This window comes from Triplophysa dalaica, chromosome 15, assembly GCF_015846415.1.
Source record: "Triplophysa dalaica isolate WHDGS20190420 chromosome 15, ASM1584641v1, whole genome shotgun sequence".
Taxonomy (NCBI): Eukaryota; Metazoa; Chordata; class Actinopteri; order Cypriniformes; family Nemacheilidae; genus Triplophysa; species Triplophysa dalaica.
In genome coordinates, this window is record NC_079556.1 from 9,918,748 (window position 1) to 9,941,221 (window position 22,474).

The 22,474-nt window shown below is 38.6% G+C and overlaps 1 protein-coding gene across 1 annotated transcript in view; it reads right to left on the minus strand.

Moving 5' to 3' along the window:
- The window catches only part of ush2a (Usher syndrome 2A (autosomal recessive, mild)), a 202,067-nt gene extending 183,271 nt beyond the window's left edge, over window positions 1-18,796 (minus strand). Inside the window, exons 1-7 of the mRNA XM_056768674.1 lie at window positions 18,590-18,796; window positions 17,285-17,925; window positions 15,765-15,930; window positions 2,743-2,878; window positions 1,563-1,626; window positions 938-1,232; window positions 161-345 (exon numbers count right to left, since the gene is read on the minus strand). Of these exons, the coding sequence (XP_056624652.1) occupies window positions 161-345; window positions 938-1,232; window positions 1,563-1,626; window positions 2,743-2,878; window positions 15,765-15,930; window positions 17,285-17,805 (1,367 nt within the window). The 5' untranslated portion in view covers window positions 17,806-17,925; window positions 18,590-18,796. The remainder of the gene's footprint in view (window positions 1-160; window positions 346-937; window positions 1,233-1,562; window positions 1,627-2,742; window positions 2,879-15,764; window positions 15,931-17,284; window positions 17,926-18,589) is intronic.
- Between the last annotated feature and the right edge of the window lie 3,678 nt (window positions 18,797-22,474).

Here is a 22,474-nt window from a genome sequence, read left to right on the forward strand (position 1 = left end):
CCACTAAACTGCTTTATCAAACAGGGAACTTGTCTCAACCTACTGTGATGCAGGTTACCTGGCAGGAGTCATTTGTTGAAGTACTGTTATCAGAGTCACAAGCCACTATGAGTGGACTAACCGCGAGTGCACAGAGGTACCTGTGTCGTTTTTTTTTTACCTGGGTAACTGTAGACAGTTCACAGAATCCGGACGATCCAAAGGCCTGTTATCCTCCATGCCGAAGTAGCTGCAGTTTTTGGCCAGGAACTGCCAGTCTTTCCACTCGGAGCTCCCGATCGTCCTTCTTTGAATGCGCACCGCTTCAGGCTGAGCGTTGAGGAACTGAAGTATCACGTAGAAAACCTGCAAAGCGTGCAAAATGTACAGAGAGGGAAATATGCATCAAATACTAAACAGCTTTGGATTATCTATTATCTGCACGGCGACAGTCAATGCTACGTTGACTCCTAAAGCACATCGGATGCTTTGAAGAGGAGCTTGAAGCACTGTTTTGCTCTCTTCTCTCTCCCTCTGTGACTTCATTTAAGGGGTTTGTCAAGAAACTGGTCGCAGCTTTGACTAAGTGGACGCTTCAAAGTCTGTGTGCTGGTGTGTTTTATCTGGTATTGAGAGGCAAAGCTGCATAAATCCACAACTTCTTTACAGCTGGACTCTTTACTTGACTTGACTTAGCCACATGGATGACTGGACGACTCGATCACACACACAAAAAAGGACTTTGGGCCGGCTTTCGTGTATTCAAACGAAAAGAAGTAACTCTGTATCTGGACTTCCGAGGTGAAAGCAGCCACACACAGAGCGATTCAGGTTTAGTATATTTTAGCTTTCTTCAAACCAAAATGGCTTTAATTTTAAGTGTAAGATATAAACCTAAACTAACTATAAACCCAAAATAACAACCAAAGTAGTACCATTTTACTGCAACGGTCTCTACCTGGTACTGTCCATTCTCCAGATCTATGGTGATGGTATTTCCTTTATCCAGTAGCTCTAATGTAGGGAAGACAGAGGATATCCAGGTGGTCCCGATGTCGTTGTCATTGATGTAATGCAGCGGGTGAGCATCCTGGTTTAGACGGAGCACTTTATGAAGGGTGGTGTCATTGGCTGCATTGGGGATGCAGTACCTCTCCACTAGGGGGTGCACTCTGGAGTGGCTGGCGGGACAGCGGCATGTTGACTGGCTATGGAGGTAAAGGAACCGTCCAATGAACACCTTTTCTATTTCTCTGAAATACAGAAAAAAATCATTTGCATCCGTTGTTCTCACATTGTTTTGCTCCAGTGACGACACAGCATGAGTGGAAACAAAATAAAACATTTCATTGTTTGATTTTAAAGGTCCAGTTTATCAAATTTTCATGCAAATTCCATGTAGATAGAAATACAAAGAGATACAAATGACAAATGTATATCTTTGTATACAGCCTATTTTGAAGTCCATTGGTTCAGAGACACAGGTCTACCAAATCCAAACATTACAAAAGCATCTTGTACATTGCAGTAAAAATGTCTGTGCGGCTAAGTTTGATATTAATTCTTTGTGACCTTTTGCTCACCTGTTGGTTAATGTCTGTGGATAAAATCTAAAATCCTGCATCCTTCCAATGAATTGATTTGACCCTGGGGAGAAGAAGAAAGGAAAGTCAATGGCCGCTATTGAATACGGTCTGCGGGATCCATAGAAACTAGTGGATTACCTTATCTGTGTCTTCATTTGAGTTAAAGAGACACTTGCTACATGGTGGGATCTATTATGCTTATTTAAAGTTCTCTGTGAGCAGTAATCCAGCCGTCTGAAAGGGCCGCATAGATCTGAAACTAAACGTGCGGCTCCATCTACATCAGCAGATAAGATATAATCACCTCTGGTCTAACAACAATCACTGATTGATACGTCATATATGGATGTTTGCCCAGAAATCTTTTCATCTTTGTGTGCTGACTGTGCTTTCTAATCTAATAGTGATGAAAAAACATTGTTTTTATACAGATTGTTTCATTCATAAAAACTAAAATTAGGGATGGGACAAGAAAAAAAAAATACTATTAGATCACTAAAAATGAAACAAAGATTCTCATGTTGTTTCTAAACATGTATTCTTGTTTTCAACTTTAGAACACAAAATAAGGAATACTGAGGATCACACAAGTCGCTATTCCATACAATTCCAATGAAAGAGGGTCTTTAAATTCCCCAAAATGTATCATAAAGAATTGAGCCTGTCAAACAATTCATCGCATTTAATCTTGTCCAGTTTAAAAGGTTTTGATATTTTTTATTTTTGTCTTTCTTTTGTCTTTTGAGTTTTCTATGCAAGTGACCACACTATTTGGGTTCCTGTAAGAATACGCAGGTAAGGATATGCCATTTGTGGATGTGTATTTAAAATCTGTGTGTGTATTTGTGTGTCCATTTTCTTCCCTGGGGGTATTACAGAAATCCCATCTCATCTCATTTATGAGGAGATTATTTGTTGCCATATGGTCACCCTTGACCTATATAAACTCCACCTATGATTAGTTGAAGCCTTATGAATATTTCTATAATGGAAAAATGTAACCACTTTGCAAATGAGTGTGTCCTCTCCTTCCCTCAATTTAAGTGAAAGAACTGTGTCATTTTGTGGCGAAACACAGCAAAGTTAGATGAGGACAGCTGGACCTCTTAAAAGGTGACTGAAATATACAAATACATGAGTTATATGGGGCAATATACAGTAGGAGAGAAATCATTACCATTAGAACTCGTGCCAATCCACACAGTACCCGCTGAGGTGATGTCATCGACAGGTCTTGCCAGTGTTTGTGTGTCAAGTGCGGTGCCGTCCTCCTCCTGGCCATTCAGGAACAAGCTCGCACTTGTGTTGTATACCTGTGAGTTTATCAGACATATTCCAACAGTTACAGATTTTGATAGATTGCAAATTTGTATGTTTTCTAATGGCAATGATGTTGATACGCTTCATAGATTCTAAACATTATATTCATATTTGCATAGCTTTTTCCACAGACTGTTTTTAAACGAGAGACATGGAAATGAGCCGATTGCAAAATTCCAGACAGATGAATGCGGTAGACTGGAGCATCCTTAAGCGGCTCTCTGTCATTGCAGCTGATTGAAGACTGTAGAAAGGCTATTCTTGAAATCTCAAACCGGCCAATGACTTGCAGCTTGAGATCTAAGAAGCAACGTCACAGTGATGTAAATGAATCCTGAAGTGCTTTATGCAATTTACCGGCCCTGCGGACTCTTGAGAGGCCTATGATGCTCCTATTGATGCTTTCCTAGCAATTATTTCCTCTCTTCTTTGTGTGAACAGTTTGAGGCTATTTTTCCCTTTTGAAAGGGAAACTATGTTGACATTTTTGACAACACAACCTTATACTAGTGACTGAAAATAAGAATAAGCTTAGCAAACGTTTGTGTGTTTGTATGGAGAGGCTGGTATGACCTGTCTGGATCGCTGGCATGTGATCAGAACGGTGTGGAGGTGGTTTAGGTTATGGGGCAGATTAATAACTGAGCATTTCTGGGGAGCTCTTAGTAAGGTACTAATCAGCAGGTGCTGACATCTTAAAAGCTGCTCTCAGCTTTCACATTGAAAGGATCATTTAATCTGCGCAGGGATTTAACAAAATGCGCAACAAATTCATGCCATTATTTATGCAACAATAGCTATTCAGCAGTGGTCCAACAAGGAGCAGAGAGGCTCCTAAAACTTGTAATGGCATGCTATAATGGTGATTATAATAGTGTGGCCACAAAACATTTTTAGGAACTGAAAGATTAAAATTAAAATCATTTTAACCAAATATTGATGCAGGAAACCTCTTAATAACGTTTATTTGTCACATAAAAGCATATAACCACAACGGCCTTAAAAACACTGAGCCAAAGGTGTAACTCAATCACTCCAGCTGACATTAAGAATTAGAAATTCTATCTGGCTGCTAAAGGTCTTCTATCCATCAGTCTTGGGAGAGTAAATATTGAACAAACATTTACTAACTTGCCTTGCAGCTTCTGTTACAGTGCATCTGGCGACACAACAGCTTCTTTAAAGCATTTAAGAAATTTTATATCATCAATGAAATTATAGTATATAAGGAAGAATTCTAGTGTGCTGTATTTAGAATGTAGTTCAGCAAAGGCCTTTAATTGGAAAAACGCCTGTTCCAGTTGTTGGGTTTCTTATATAACCTGAATACATTAACCAACATGACCACCCACATTTACACAATAATAATGTGAAATGTGTTTTTGACTAATAACCAATAACAGTGCATGTTCAAAAAGGAAGACCACAGCCATCAAATTAAACAAGAGAGAGGGTAATTTACAACCCAATGGTTCGTCGTTTTTGACCCAACAATGGGATGAAAAAAGTTGCAAACAAAGCACTGAATTTAAAGGGACACTCCACCCAAAAACGAAGATTCTTTCATGAATTACTCCTCCACCCAAGTTGTTGCAAACCTGAATAAATGTCTTTGTTCTGTAGAACACAAAGAAAGATATTTGGAAAAATGTTAGCAACTCACATTTATGGGGCATCATTGACTACCATAGAGGGATAAATTCTAATGGTAGTCAATGGTGCTGTTGACCTGTTTGCTTTCATTCTTCAAAATATCTTCTTTTGTGTTCAACAGAACAAAAAAAGATTATACAATACATTTTGGTAGTCCATGATCTCCCGGAAATGTCAGCTGCTATCATTTTTACAATTATCTTTCTATCAAATATATTTATACAGGTTTGGAACAACTTGAGGTTGAGTAGATGATGACAGAATATTCACTTTTGGGGTTTAACAAGATCATCAGAGTTTGCCAGGAACCAAATATCGGACTTGACTTGGCATTGTTACTCATTTCACATGCAAAGAGTATTTATATTCTTTTAAGGCAAAGCAGCAACACATTTGTTTGGTTAGGGAGCCAAGCGGTGGAAAGATAAAGATAAAAATGCACATATATATATAAACCATCTGACACAAGATATAAGAAATACTTAAAACCCTTTTCCTGTGTAATAAGGGAACAATTTTGGCCTCAGGTTTTGTTTCCAAGAAAACAACAGAACACAATCTTTTGAAACACAAACCGAAGGGCTTTTCATAGAACAGATTCCCTAATTCACACATAAAACAATGTTGTGATCTTTTGGCTTGCACCGCAAAGCGGGGCGCAGATACAAGCTTAACCTGAAGCCAAGCTGCATTCGGTACCAATGAGTGACAAACCATTCCATGATAAAGCCCTTTCCATTTCAGCACTGGAGGAGCTGTCAGGGCCTCCTGAAATATTCCACTCTGGATGAGGGTATCAGCGCGGGCAATCCTCCTCTTTTAACGCTGATACCTTCCAGAGCCCTGTCCTTCTATCTAAACACACACACACATACTCTGTCTCGCTCATACACAATCTTCCATACATAACCACAAACACATGAGATGTTTTATTTACGGCTTATAGCTGGAGCTCAGTCTGATTCTTATCATTTAAATGAAGCCAAAAGGCTTTCCTGTTTGTAATTTGTTATATTATCACATTTCATAATGCACTGAGGGCCAGTTCGGTGAAGTGAAATATAACCTCCTCAGACAGGAAGTCGCAGTTTCGCTCCTGACGCGTTGGAGGCGACGGCGTCTCTCTTCACCACCATTACAGTGAGAGGAAAACTGATGAAAAGCCAATTTCCCCTTTATCACATTAGCGCAGCCACGAGAGTGAAACATTTGTTCTACTCAAGTACACTAAAGATACAATTACCAATCTCACATATACATGTTTTATATCAGGCTTCTCTCTCCTGCTGTGAGGATGGCAACAATATATTAAGACTAGCATGACAGTTTATTTAAGAAAAGAAAATTGTCTCTGTGGCGCTGGAGAAGTCAGAAATATATAAGGCAATGTGTCAGTGCTTTTAATAAAGGTAATAACTCTTGAGAGGATATACTTTACACAGAAAGCATATACAGAGGTTTTCTTCTCTTCAATGGGTCTGAGAGGTGAGCAGAATTTGTTTTTACTAACTTGGTTTGCAATACAACGCATTAGACACTGTTATTGTTGTGTGTCAGTAAAGAATGTCCACATGTATTTTCATATAAACAAAAAGCTATGATGCCAAGAGTCCTTTAAAGGCAAAACAAACACTTTGCAGTGATAAGCAGCTTCCTTTTTATTCTCTTTAATGCTCTTCGTTTATTTGACTCTCAACACTGTAATATGTATTTTTGGGTACATTAACAGTATGTGCCACAAACTTCAACAAACAAAACTGGACCAATAATGTAGTTTAACAAACAGGTTTGACAAAGACTACCATCATCATTGCCATCACTGCATGGCGCCTCCTCAAACACAAGCCAATGTTTTTATGCCGGGCTTGACTGGGATGCATAACAAACACAACACGTGTTGTGATTCTTCACAGCTTAATTATGAACAACAGGCAAAACCGATATTTCTCTGGCTCTTGGTTGAAATTCATATTTACAGTACATTTACATTTAGTCCTTTAGCAGACGATTTTATCCAAAGCGACTTACAGATGAGGGAAACAATGGAAGCAATTGCAACAACAAAATTTATTTTTTTGAAAGAGTAGAAAAGTGATAGAAGTCAGATCTGATCAGTCAGGTGTTGACGGAAGAGATGTGTTTTCAGACGATTTTTAAAGATGGCTAGAGAATCTGCTGATCTTGTAGCAGCGGGCAGATCATTCCATAAATGTGGAACCGATCCATAGAAGGTACGTGAGAGAGATTTTTTATCTTTACATGTGAGAAACACTTTGGCCAGGTTTCACAGACATGGCTTAGCTTAAGCCAGGACTATGCCTAAATTGAATTAACATTTAAGTCACAACAATGGCAATGATATATTTCTGGGCAAGTTATATTCAGTTAAGACAGGAAATACATTCATTAAGTCCTGGACTAGCCTTAAAGTCCCCTTGAACAGGAAGTTGCCATTGTTTTTACTTCGCGTTCTGACACATTTACGAGTGAAAAGGAATTTCAAAGGAGAAAATTAATGCTTTTGTTTTCACTGCCATTTGGTTGGATGTGTAAAAACAGATGTTACATTGATTTTGAAATGAAGCTGGCAGCAGACTGACAGTTTAAGAGGAGGAGTTAACGGATGCTCCGGCCAAGCCATCTAATTTACGTCATTTGAGATCGATATTCATTTCAGGGCGGAAGTGCATTTTCAGATTTTAAAGGTGCAGTAAGTAACAATTGCTCCCTGACTTTTGCGCTGAATTTTTTTCATTTTTAGTGAACGAACGTAATCAGTGCACTGGAAGCATATGCGATTGAGACAGCCCTTAAATGGCTGACTGACTACCTGATCAGTGCCCTGACTACTGAACAAGGGAGCTGATTGAGACACCCAGTAAGAAAGCTATACAGAAGAGCTACACAAGCTAACGCTAATGCTAAAACATTGTTATTTTAAATTTAGCAAAAAGGGAATATTTATAAACCATAGTGTCTGATGAATATATGCCATAATGGTTTTTATTGAAATGTCATTTGTTTTTAGTGTCATTAATGGACCTCTGAAGCAAAAAAACTCTCTCTCTCTTCATTAGGCTATTTTTCATCAAAATAGTGATTTAAAAAGGTATAGATCACACACCCCCCCCAAAATAATTGTCATCATTTATTCACCCTCATGCCATTCAAAACATGACTTAAAAAAATTAAGATTTTTTTTTCTGTGGAACACAATTGAAAGTCAGGTCTGCAATGAAATGAGGCTGGCTGAGTAAATTATGAAAGAATTTACATTTTTTGTGTGAAATGTCCCTTTAAGTAGACCGTTGGTAACTAACATGAAATTAACAAGAAACTTAAAACCACAAATGTTGCTAATCGGTTTGTAATAAGAATATTAAAACAAGCATGAGTTTTAGGGGCCTAATAAAACTGTACACGAGCAAAAAAGACCCTCAACCAAAAATAGCATTTTATTCCGAAATATGGACACAGGGAATCGGGTAATAAGCAATGATAATGAACGCGCTGGCAAGCCTCAAGTCTAATTTATTTATAAAGCCCTTTTCACCACAAAGTAGACAAAAGGGCTGTATAATATATATATATATATATACAAATAATACAATAATAGAAAGACTTAAAAACAACAAAGGTAAAAACAAAATCAATATCAGAAGAATAAGCACAACGGCAACAGCTTAGCGACTCTCTAACAACCTAAGCAAACCATAGCAACATGCTGGCAACCATCCAGAACACTCTAATGTAGACATCTAGTCTAAAATAATACATGCAGCACTGTAAAATCATCTTTAACCTCTTGAAAATCATGTGATGTTTAAGCAGTTCAAAATGTTGATATAACCTTTACGGAACTGAAAATCACACCAAGTGAGCGAGCACATACATCATGCACTTGCAAGATTACCAGTCCCGAACAACCATCAAAGTGAAATAACCAACCCCACATTTCATGCTGCGTCCCATAATTTATGACCACCAAAGATGAAATATATAATTGAGCCAATGTAGTGCATGTACAGCGTTTTTCACTTGATGAATTGCCGCTTATTTAGAAATGCCGGAAATGTTTAACATACCTCCGCGTTTTAGCGCCTGACTTATTGCTGTCCGGCCTTATTTATGTAGTGCGCTGAGTGCTGGTGTGTTCATATGACATTGCTGTACACTTTACAGATTGTGGATACGGGGGCAGCACGCCACGTGCTGCTCATCCATCTCCCGACAGACCTCAGATCCAAGTGCGCGCTCTTCGTTTTTCCGCGCCAGCCATCTTTCTTGCGCTTTTCACTAGCAATAAACACATGCTAACTAGGCAGAAGGGCACAGGCAGCTAAACAGAGGAGATGTAATCAGCTTCGCCACATCTGCAAAGAGCCGCGACCCCGTGAGCAATGACAGATTACAAGACTCTGTCGCGGCCACGCCGTGTATTTGATCTGTCTGATCATCACGGGTGATTTCCGGGATGGCGCTCGCCCTGTGGCTGTACGCCCGTCTATCATCATTACTCACGCTTCAGTGTGAGAGATGTAATATACAGTGAAATTCCTCATATCGACTTATACGGCCATTACCAGTTTTGCCGGAGCTCCACCACTCGCCGTTGCCCCTTTTGATTTTTTTTTGTCCTGCGCTGATCCTCTTTGACTTCAATCTGAATAAAGACTCCTGAGAAAACTCGCCAAGGAAAGCCCGTCTCAGGGTGCTTGTTTAATTCCGTCTGACATTGATGTGCTGAAAGACACCTAAATGCCTCAACGGACCAGATTAAACAATGCCCTGCGCATCATTGTTGGGGTTCTCAAAATGCCAGCTTAATTTCTAACACGCCTCATTTTAAACCGCCATATTCACGAGTACAGCCGCCCATGTCCTGTAAAAGTCAACTCTAGGAACTTAAAGCCACAAAGACTCTAATTTCCTGTCAACACTTTGGGGTGATTTATTTGGTGCTGATGGCCTCGGGTGCCCGTGGACAGTGAGCTGGGGAAAGGTGGATCCTCTCCCTGCCTCCATCCACCTTGCCTCACCTTCACTCGCACTGCCAATCAGTCTCCATCACTCTGGGTGGCATGAGGAGCTCTGAAAGGTCAGCTGACCCACTGCCAGCTCCCCTGCCAGAGCCAGAGGGCAGCCTGATAGCAGCACTGATGTCTCCTCTGCTAGAGATTTACTCCTGCAAACTTTATTCACAGCACATCTTTATCTGGAGTTACACAAACATAAACATCCGCATTGAATTTGTGATCTTTGATAATAGAATTCTAAACATTTTAACATTTCCAGTTATTTAAGAGATAATTACATTTCTCCTTTTAAGTTCACGTAAGTTAGCAGATTCACAAGTTGTTTATCACTCACAAAAGAGGGATAACATTTATATAAAAAAGATAGGATAGCTCAAAAAATCTGTCAATGCATTTTGACCCTTGTCTCAGTCAAAACACCAAAAAGAACAGTCTCAATGGTTTTGTATCCTTATGATGGAAGACGATAAGGGCCAATGTTGTTTGGTTGCCAACATTCTTCAAAACATCTTAAATGACAAGAGGGTGAGTAATTGAAAGAACCCATTTTGGGGTTAACTATCCCTTTATGAAAAAAAACATAACAGCTTCTTTCAAAGAAAACAATTGTTTTCAAAATAGAAGTATAAAGAAAATTTGGTAACACTTTCCTTGAAGCATGTATGTATAATGCATAATAAAGAGTTATTAAAGGGTAAAATGCATTTTTATTCTAATGTGGTAATGCAATATATGTAGTTGTAAAGAATTTTAACCAATTTAAAATGCGTACTGTAACAATGAATTGCCAAGTGTTATAATGTATTAACTGTAATAACAATTATTTATAAGACATTACAATGCATTAAAAGGTGCATTACAATGCTTTAAAACTACTTTCATAATGCATTATACATACATGCTTCGAGGAAAGTGTTCCTCAAAATTCTACATCTTAAAGATTCTGTCACTTCTATATTCTTTTTTAAGTGTAAAATTGTTAAATAAAGTAAAACCTCCCTTAGCAATCACAGCTTACAACCATGAACGTTTTTATAAAGAGTGGTAAAAGACTGTATCACTGAAAGCACTTCATATACTGAGAGCGATCTGCCTACAGGGCTATATTATACTGCATGATCTTTTTCCTCGCATTGACGGTTGACTCGAGGCAGCAAGCAACGGTCGCCAACCCCACCACCTCACTCCAGTTTCAGCAGTCCTCTGGCTCAAGGGGCCCTGGGCCACGGGTTGGCTGCCCTACTTATCTTTGGGTGGGGTGAAGTTCACGCAGGGTGATGAGGCATGTGCACATTCGGGTTAAGAGCCTCAGACTCGGCAGCTCTTGGCCAAAACAAATGTCCCCGGAGAATAAGGGTCTGCCGCAGAACAAGCCCGCGCGATCGAAACGGCACGGCCGAGGCCCAGACCCTTGTGGAAGCTCTAATTGCGCGTGAAAATGTTCATTAACTTGTTGGATGCTCACGAAGTTCGAAGAGCCAAAGACAACATATAAATAGCCATTAGAGCACTGTTTTGGAACGTTTCTCCCATGAGGCAGAAAAAAAATAGAAATATTCTGGGATTGTAGATTAAAGAAGATCAATAAACATATCTTTAAAACCAAAGTTTTGGTAATTTCACGTATATGATTCTACATAAATGAGTCTGTGATACCAATGCCGTTGCTTTAGCAAATAAAAAGGGTATAAAGGGATTGTTCACCTAAGAATGAAAATTCGGTCATCATTTACTCCCCCTTGAAGAAATGAAAACACAAATATTTTTGAATTACAGCTTCTTATAAAGAAACCAATTGATTTCATTAGGGTAAATGAATAGAAGTATACTGCAATACTAGTAGCACACTAAACATCTGTGTGTCTGCTGTCATCACTCGGCTTTCTAAACCGTAACCAAACCCGAGACCTAAACGTGGGAGCAGACATAACAATGTCTGTGACATGGATACCATGAAATGTACAAGATGTAGAGGTGATAATACTCCAGAATTACTTCAACCTTTACGCAAAAGAACAAAGAAGTTTTAAACATTTATAAGAGCGAGTTCCGTAGTGACAGCCACCTGACGTTTATTGATATGATAATTTTGATATACGTTCAAACAAATCCTGAAGGGGTTCATCTAATCACTGTTCCTCCCTTTCATTTACATTTTTAACTCTCCCTCGTCTGACTCTGTTCATGTTTCATGTGTCAACGTTCATATGCTATTCCAACACAGGTCTGTATCGCTGCTCAATGTGAGACAAATCGAACTTTGTAGTTTTTCCTCAATAATTTGATTAAAATCACAGCCCACATACAGACAAATAATAAGCATGGCAAAAAAAGGTATACTGTCAATTCTGTCAACAGCGCAGGTGAAATAAAAAGGATATTACTTGTGCCCGGCTTTTCCTGCACTGCCAGTCTCTCTCCTCTTAAAGTAATGACTACGGACAAGCACCTACAGATCAACTCCTCTTTTTTCCCAGAAGTCTTTCTAAACGCTGTAATGTTGTATTCTGTTTGAGTGCTTTTTTCTTTTGCTCTCTTTATCTTCTGAATAGTGAGGCTTCTTCAACAGACAGCTACCTGTCAAGGAACCACATTTTTTGGCTGCTTCATTTTGACCAAACCGTAGGCCTACCATCAGACAGAAGCAAAGTTGAAGACAACAAATCCTTTTTGGTAGCAGTTTTTGTATAGTATATAGGGACCTATATATATATATATATATATATATATATATATATATATATATGTGTGTGTGTGTGACCATGGACGACAAAACCAGTCTTAAGTGTCAATTTTTCGAAATTGAGATTTTTACATCATCTGAAAGCTGATTCTAAGCTTTCTATTGATATATGGTTTGTAAGGATAGGACACTATCTGGTGGGACAAAAACTGCTTACATAGCTGAAATCTGTGGGTGCAAAAAAAGCTAAATATTGAGAAAATCGCCTTTGAAGTTGATAATTTGAGGCACTGTAGCAGGCCATACACTCATTTGTTTTACACTCAATACATTTACGGTAGGAAATATATGAAATATCTTCATGGAACATGATGTTTACTTAATACCTAATGATTTTTGGTAAAAAGAAAAATCAGTAATTTTTACCCCTACAATGTATTTTGGGCGTTTACTAAAAATGTTCCCGTGCTCCTTAAAACTGGTTTTGTTGTCCAGGGTCACATATACTGTATAATATATGTGTATACTGTTTGACTGTGGCTCTTTAGAAGGATCACAGGCTACGTTCACGCATTTGCCAGACATCAAGGGACGTTTTCCAGGACAGGGATTAGCTTAAACCGGGATGTAAGCATTAAATAAATGAAATATTTAAATCGTTTTTAAAAACATACTTTACATAAAAACATGACTGTGTGCATCTTGAGACAAAACAATCACACTAATATATTTTAGGATATGTCGGTGGTAGTAGTTTGTTATCAAGACACCTCTAACATTTAAATTAGTCTGGACTAGGCTTAAACCCTGTAGAAATCTGAAAACCACATTACCTGCGGTGTATAAGCGTCAATTGTTTATAAAGATTATGCCAGTGCTTTAAAAAGTAAGAAATTCATAGGGCCAAGAGAAGGCCTTCAATTGAACTAACATTCAACAAATAAATAAAAAGGCTAAATAATCATTTATATAGTACACAGAATGCTCAGTCTTTATTTTAACTGCTGCTAAAACCATTACACTGTCAGAGACATGCCAAAAGTTATACATTTGTCTCTTTTAAAGAGCTATACAAAATCAAAGCACCTTTTCCCTGCAGTAGTTCACCACCTTCAAAAACAAATTCATGATGCATACTTATGCCTGATCCATACGTCTCTTTATGTTTACAATTAGGGTTGTCACGATTTACGGATTCATCAGATTTTCAGTACACGTTATCATGGCCAAAAAATTCACAATAGCGAAATTATTGCAATAGTATCACTTTTTATAAAAAAATTATGCTATTATGCCATTTTGTGATTTATTTGGTAAATTAATCACATTCGAAATAAGAAGGCAGAGCATGGGTTTGTATCTACTGTGACTCTTAAGGCACAATTTTAAATAGTTGCTGAATAGTTTACAATATTTGTGGAATTGCCATGGTATTAATAATCATAATTAAATATTAATTATTTAATATCACAGTTATTATCAATAACGATATAGTGTGACACCCCTATTGAAAAAAAAGATTACTGTTATTTACATTTATTTGCATAATAAAGGACATGCTTAGGCTATGTTCAGACTTGATTTTTTTACTCTGCTAGCGTCTATAATCCTGTGGAGTAACCTGTGTTTTCAAAAAATGTCCTGAGCCCTTTTTTAAACGCCAGTGTCAGCGGCTTTTTCTGTAGCTCAGAGTGTCTTTTCTGTTGAAAAATTTTTTAACTTTTCTGGAAAGAAAATCCTCAGTTAAGCTCCTTTTTACAGCTAACTAATGACAGAGACCTTTCGTTTCCATGACAACATGCGAGGAATGTGATTGGTCGAGGACGCTCGAGCTGGAATAATTTAAATGGCGGCCGAAATGCCTGTTGGGGTGTAGTTTTGTATAAATGTACGTTTAATTTCCCCAAAAAGCATAACGGCTAATGCTAATGCAGTGGCGTTAGAGAATCAATCACAATACCTCGGTTTTTCCATCACTCGGGTGTTATTCGCATACGAGCATGAAAGTACCGGCCACACTGCACCCCCTTTATGTTTGTCACTGGGTTTTGCAAAAATATCTAACCAATAAAAAGCATTAAAATGCTTGTCAACTTTGACAAAACAATATGTTATAATTTAAATAACTTACTGAAAAACTGCGAATTTGGTTTCAGAAGGACAGCGTCAATTTATTATATAACAAGACAGACTCAAGGGTTATTTCAATACCTGGAAATGCAAACTTGCACTAGATCAATATGTCAGTTATAGCGCTCCACAAGTAGACCACATCAAACAGCTAAGGGCTGAAAATAGGCTAATACTGTCCCTGGAACAGACTAACCGGACAGCATTTTAAAGTCCTAATGGGTACAGAGAGTGTATCTTATAAATCTAACGTCGAAGCTATCACAGGAAAGGAACATATTACCTCTGAATTTGTGGGAAGGATCTTATTAACATAATAATGTTTTCTGTCCCAGAAGTCAAACTGTTATTCATAATCTGAACGATTGCAATTTAAACCCATAATAATCACTACTATTGTAAGGTAGCTATACTCTCCGCAGACAGATCACCCTGTTTTCTCATGAAGTTCATCTTCGGCCCTTTCTGCTTTTATTCCTGACACAGTCACATGCAGCCGGCCTTTTCAAAAGCTGAGCAATGCCAAAGAATCCGACCTGATGGGTCTGTAAAGAAAACTGAATAGCTGAGAATGAAACATGACCAAGTAATTCCACAGTCCATGTGCTCTTCATATTTGCATTTTTTTACAACAGATTCAGCTCATTCTGTGAAAATAAAGCGCAGATAGAAGCAGGAATGACTTGAATGTGGTTCTAGTGTGTGTGTGTGTTGATATGTATTCAGCGCAGGGTGCGTGTGGGCCTGACCTGCTCTCTTCCCCACATCCTGCCCTAGCAGCTGCAGGAAAGCAGATGTTTACCACTGTAATTAACGCCTTCTATTCATGCATCTTGTCCAAAGTGGAAATCTGTTGTGACACGGGTTCAGCGAGAACCTGCTGTGGGTTCTCCCGACACAATATTAATATCAATATTTTCCAGCAGCTAATTACCTCAAATATGAATGGAGGGTGATTTAGAGTTGCCCAAGCAGCTTCTACATGACACCTTACCAAGATGATTACGCTGTTTGATTTGTACTGCGGCGAGTCAAACTATTCATCACCATTAACACTTCAGGATCATATACTTTAACACACAACAGTTATTTACCTTTTATGTACCTATTATCTTATGTCATACTTGTTTAAAGTGCGGTCAGGTTTGCATACAACTTCGAACTCATGACCTTGGTGTGTCAAGTATCTTACCCAACTTGGGTTGAAAAAGTCTCTATAAAATATATCAAGTAATCAACCAATAATATCACAGCTATCCAACTGTCCTAATATATTAAATAAAAACTCACCCCCACATGATTTCCCCTCTTTGCTTGAAAAGTAGACATGCGACACATACAAATGACCAGTAAAAGACCAAGATAATAGAAACCTACCTGTAAAGCCATGTGTGTCCACTGGCCTATGCTAATGTGACCTGCGGTCTTCATGCTTAAAGAGCGGGTTTGTCCTCCCTGAACGCTGTAGTGGAACTGAACATCCTCCTGTGAGACTGTTACCAGGAACACCAGTCTATCCACAGTGCTCTTTTCAATTAGAGTCCTGTAGAGAAAATAAGCACACACTGTTTATCTGAGAGCAATTGAGATGCACTAAACAGATATGAGAAAACATAAAGCAGGTGCATATTTATATGAGATACAGTATGGGACAATACATGAAGCATCTCACATTACCTCACAGACACTATCAATCGATACGCCTTCAAAAGATCGACTATGAATTTATGAAAGCCCAGCGGCGCACTTTTTCTAGGAAATTCCTTAACGTCTAAAATGAACATCACTCTGACATTTATGCATGTTGCATCAATATTTTCCATTTGCCTTTTCTTGTTACTTGAAAACGCCCCCATACGCTGTCATATGAAACACCATTACGGGCGTTTTACAGGAAACGGCAGCATTTACGAACACAGTCCACCGCATCCAATAAATCATAAAGCATTTGTACTCGGGTTGCGCCTGGCCCCGGAGTCAGAAACATCTCACCTACAGCCAAGCGTTCCTTGTTTGCTCCACTTGCAATTAGGCCAGGCTTCTCCAGGGAAAGCCATATTTTAGTATTCAATATGTCTAGCAAGGCAAGTGTTCCAAAAAACTAAGCCGGAGCGGTGTATATTTTTATGTCATATTACCAAGGGGATCTCAGGCAGGTATTAAACACAGCAGGCCTATTAATTCACCAAAAACGGAATAAACATGCACGCCAGTCGACTGCTCCGTGCCGCTTTGAGGAAGGAACGCTCGGCGCCTGGTGAACTGCCTCGACCACACAGAGTCACTTATTTATTTTTCAACACTACACGCTGGTGTCTTGTCTTTCTTTTCATGCTCTACACTTGATATAAAATGCTGAAAGAGTTGTTCTTCTTCTGGAACCTCTCTGACTCTGAACCTTTCATCCCATCGCCCACTTTCAACTATATCATTTTCTGTGCTGTGGAAAAACAAAGTGGCCTTTGAGTTGATGCCTTTTTTCACCAGTGCTCAGGAAACACTGTGGCAATTTCATTTCATTGATCTAAAACTGGCCACAGCTGGTCTTGCCGGAGCAAACAGGGCTCACAGCTTTTTCAACTTGGCAGGGCTCCTCGCAGAATGTGTTCCATGTACCAAAACAGTTTCAAAGTGTAGATACACAGAAAATGTCTGAAAATGTGGTAAGAAACGGAGGATCAACTGTGATGAATAAACTGTTTTGTATGAAGACAAGTCTGGGCTTGTGGCCAAGCTAATCCATATCTGGTTTAGATCACACAACAAGTTCAAAGTCAGTCTAGAAAGCAGGTATTGTAACTGATCTAGTAGATTTAGTTAGATATTCACTCTCAAAGTGACAGAAACACTTGCACTGCTTCTCTTCTTAAGGAGAAATTCTGGACGGGTCTACTTACATTACGTCGTCTTCCTCGAGTTTCAGCCACACTGTTAGAGTAAATGAGCTCTCTGGACCCAAGTTTACACCAGAAGGGGAAACAGAACAATCTCTCAGGTTAGGAAAGACGAAGCTGGTGGAACCAGGCTCCGCACCTGGACGGTGGTCCTGCACGTCACCCTTCCAGCACATGTCTAGTAGGTTGGTGTAGTCTGGCGTGGATGATCTGTACGGACACTCATGGATGCAGAACTTTTGCACGCAGGTTAGAAGGTCCTCCCGTACCTGGGCGGCCTGGCAGAAAGCACTTCTCTCAGGTATGCCACACGTGGCTCTTGTCGGAGTGATGCTGACTGATTTATATGCCCCTATGTTCTCGAGCCTGGGGAAGATGCCCTGAGGGGCAACCAGGCTGAGGGACGCATAAAAGCCCAGGGTGTACAGTAATAACATAACACCTTTGTGCCCAAGGAGCCAATACGTCTTTGGTGGCGACGGTGCCTCCTGATGTAGGGATCTTAAATAAGTAATGATGGTCATGCCTGCGGTGACATTTTTACAGTCCAGTGCCTTGGGTAAGGCAGCACAGCTTAATGGCACGATGTCAGGGAGGGGGCCAAAGCCTTCACATGATAGCTAGGATTTGGGCCCGTAACAGACCTGGAGAAAACCAAAGGGAGACAGGAAGAGAAAAATCATAAGTGAAAACATATTTATGGAAAATATTATACCCTGACATCCTTCCTCGAGGTGTTCGGATTCCACTTGATGCAAGAAAAGCTTAACAATTACTTTTTGCCGCTGCATCTGAATTGCACGAAGCATGGCTTTGTGTCAACAACAGCTCCCTGAATTCAAGTGGCATTGCGAGGAGGAGAATAACAGCTTTTGTAAAGTGCTCTAATGCTGTGGTGAAGACACAAAATGCATGCAAAACTACTGAAACACGTTCCTTTATAAAAATCCTGTATAAAAAAGCTTAAATCCTGCCATGGTGAAACAATACAGATGACGTTTGACCATCAATCTCTTTCATGATACGCCACAGAAGGCTCTTGCCAACAAATATTCAACAGGTTGCTGAACCAAATCGTATAGACTTGTTAGGGTTTCTATTAAAAGAATGACCAAATGAAAAGAAAAACCCGTGGGATATTCCGTCCACTTCAATGAACAAAAGCACCGATTGTTTTGCGCTCATTATAGCGTCTAAAAGAATGATGCGCTGCCGCATTAAATTAATTTAATAAGCAAATATAACAATAAGCCAACACATAAACATCCACAAGTTACACTTTAAAAATAAAATAAACTATATTCTTACCTCCATGCGTGATGCATTCATAGAGCTCGTGGCCGCTCTGAGCAAAGCAGATTATGAGAGTTTGCCATCTGTTCAGCACTGACGTGTGACACAAAGTAGCAAGAACTTGAGTGCTCGATCACCCTAAAAAGAATTCACCAAGATGATGATAAATAACTCGCACGTACACGTCGAGGTGGTAAGTGACAGTATAAAGAGAAAAGCCTGTGGTCATCATTGATCAGAGCCGCTGGCGGAGGATGACAGTGTTACGTTACGTCTCGATTGAACAAGTGGATCTCTTGGCTCAGGAACGCCACTCCACGTCGCTAAGCAACCCAGCACAGAGTTGCACATTCAGGTGGTGGACTCCAGGAGGGGAAAGCAGGACAAAGGATTAAAGAGAGGGGGCTGAATGAATGCACAATGTGGGGATGTTTCGGTATTATTATGGTTCATGACGCCATGGTGCACACTGATCAAACACTGGGATGTTGTTACATTGGCCAACTGTTGCGTCGTGCTTGAACCCACGTGATGTGGGCCTAGACGGGACGACCGTTACAATTTTGTAAAGTAATAGACTTTATTAACACATTAAAAATGGCTGCTTTGAACTTGAACATGACATTGTAGGCAGTGAGCCAAGCAATAACTCTATGTTAAAGAATCTATTTGTTTTGTGTTGTTTGGATTGCTTTTGTTTTGTTGATCGCTAAACAATTTCAATCACATATGATCTTGAATTTCAAAAAATACATTAGTTTTATAATAAATTCCTTTAAACTTACTCAAGACTAGGCTATTATCTATTTCAAGAATTGAGTTTAAGATATGTGTACATTTTATTTTTCCTCTAAATTAAATGCGGTGTCCACAGCAAACTGTGCATGAGCTGAATACATGCAAAAACAAAAGATGATTATATGAAGCTATTTATTATCAATGGATATAACATTTAAACAAGTGCAATTACTTTTGAAAGCAAAGACATCATATACTCCTTAAATTAAGTGCTTTTAATGCCATTTAGCGGCTTGGTGAACTTGCCTTATAATCATCCATAAGATGTTTCCAGCTACAAAAAGACTTTCGTCTTGAAAATTTGCTATTAGATAAATGTTGGAAAATCATTTACTCACCCGCAAGTTGTTTCAAATCTGTATAAATGTCTTTGTTTTGCTGTAATCAAAAGAAGACATTTGAGAGAACGTCAGCAATTTTCAGTTCTGGGACATCATTCACTAATAAAATTAAAATATCTAGTAGTCAAAGGTTCCCCAGAACTATTTGCTTTCCTCAATTCTTTAAAATATATAATTTTGTGTTCAACAGGACAAGATAAATACAGGACAAAATAAATGTCCTGTTGGGCAATTCAACTGTGCTGAAATTGTGGGATTATAACAACTAGTCCTATTAAGCGAATCTGAATACTATGGTAGTCATTGTGGTCCCAGAACTAAAAATGATTTTACACCTATTCTAAAAAGTCTCTGTTATTAAAAATATATGAAAAATCAGCAAGTTAAAACCTGTGAAGCCATATTGTGAGAAACTTATAGACAAAATTGAGTTCATAGCAATATAACAATATTTACAAACCCCAATTCCCAAACCCCTCTTGTTGACTTTTCTGAGATTTAAAGCAAGCCATGATGGCCAGTATAAGCATCTAAAAAAATAAGGATATAGTTAAGCTATTTAATCTCCAGAGAGTAAATTTAAGGTCAAGCCCCACAAACGCATTTCTCAACATTGACTACAGTTTCATCATCTTTTCTTCTTCCATTGGACTGAAGAAGACATCAGGTTTGGACTTTAATCATATTGATTCTTTTTAAGCCCTATGTCTTGCAGCCTCTGATGCACACAAATGCTGAGAATGTTGAAATGAAGGCTGGTATTAAAACTAGCCTTAGCATTATTTTAGCTTTAGTTCACATAGATAGCATACAAATTAGGCTAACACCACCATCATTTGCATTCCAGTCACTCAGGAGACGAACTCTCGCTGTTTAACCCAATCATGCATCTGTACTCCTCAGCTAATTCATGTAACAACTACAAACATCATTCTGTTACTGTTGGATTCTGAAATGTATCAAACAAAATGACAAATCACTCTTTGGTTGAAGGCCTTTAAATTGACTGTTTTACATATTTTAAAATCAGCTTGTGTTACCCACAAATCAGAAATGTCATAGTCTCCCTGACTGTACTAAAGGGAATCTATTCGGGGAAAAGCACCCTGCGACTGTTAAACTGGCATATGGTTTGTTTTACAATAAAATATGGCACAAGTTAATGCCATAAATTGCAATAAAGCCTGAATGTCATATCCTGAGCTTTATGCTGCTGATGTGCAATTCTGTGGTATTTTCCCCCAGGGTTCCATAGCGAAATCCCTGTCCTGCTGAGATACATATGATTATATTAGCCTCTTACTCCCAGTGCAGGAAAAATGCCTGCAATAGTCTGGCAAAGCGGTAGATAGAGCTCCAGTTGTGGTTTTGCACACTTCAGCTTACTGAATCTCTAATAAAAAATAGATAGATCTGTTTGACATTTTTAATTATGACATGAATACATTTGTAGATACATTAACAACGTTCACTTACATTTAATAGAAAACAGCAGCTTTGGCATTCTTGTATGAGATCTACTGAATAACTCTTTTAGTACTCCATGGGAAAAAATAAAGCTTTAGAAAAAATTAAGAGACCATTTTCTTTTTTTCTGAATTTACTTTTAATAGGTATATGTGTTTAGGTAAAACGATAAACTTTTGTTTCATTCTGAACTACTACCAATATTTTTACAAAATTTCAAAAAAATATGTTTTTTCTATTTGCATTTATTTGCAGAAAATGAAAACTGGAGAAATAGTTTAAAAGATGCTCTGTATTTTTCAAAACTTCAAAAACTGTGTAGAAAACAAGTTCATATTCACTTTTAAGCAATATACATCTGTAATATCTTTAATATCGGTTTTCATGTGTCTTTTCATGCTGTCAGTCTTTCATATAGCTGTTGGATGACTTTTTGTTACTCCTGAGGTTTGATTTAGTTGAAATTCAACAGACACTGAACTGGAATGGATCTAGAAATGCAGATTGAATGAATATTTTGAATGATCTCTTTTTTCCACGGCTGTAAAATAAAAAATGTTTATCGATTAACATGTAAGGCATTTAAAATACCTCATATCAGATTTAAACGCCAGAAAAGCTAAATCTACATGCTTTTATAAACAAGGCCTCAAATTCACTGTAACCCAAATCAAGCGAGGGAGCAAAATATGTGGGCGATGTGCACTTTATGACTGCTGTAGTGCTTGGGAATCCCTGTTGCTGTCAGTGAAAAAGATGGACATAGAAGAACTGTGCCAGTGCATCATCTCTCAGATTGCTCCTCTCCTGTGTAGCGACATGGCTGTATATTGAGTTGTCAGATGTGACACTCCAGACACCCCATGCTGGCTCAGAGTAAGAACTGGAGATCACTAGCAAGTCAAGTCACAATGGGCTCTGGAGTGTTCTGTTGCCGCACACACATGCACACACTCACGCACACACACACACACAAACAAACACACACACACACAAACACACACATACAGACTCTACTCAGTGCCAAAGGGGGGAAAGAATTCAGTAGCACAAACACCAACTTTGGTTGAAAAACAAAATGGTCCGAATTACAAGAAAATATAGTTTTAGAAAATGCAGAACAGAATATATCTCTCATTTAACATAAATAAACACTAAAAAGAAGCATGCATGATTGTTAACAGAAAAAAACCTCTGAAATGACTTTGAAACATAATTTCAACACTTATGAAAACAATTTGGATTCAAACACAAAAGACCTTGTGTGAATTCATTTGTATTATTTATTGTGATT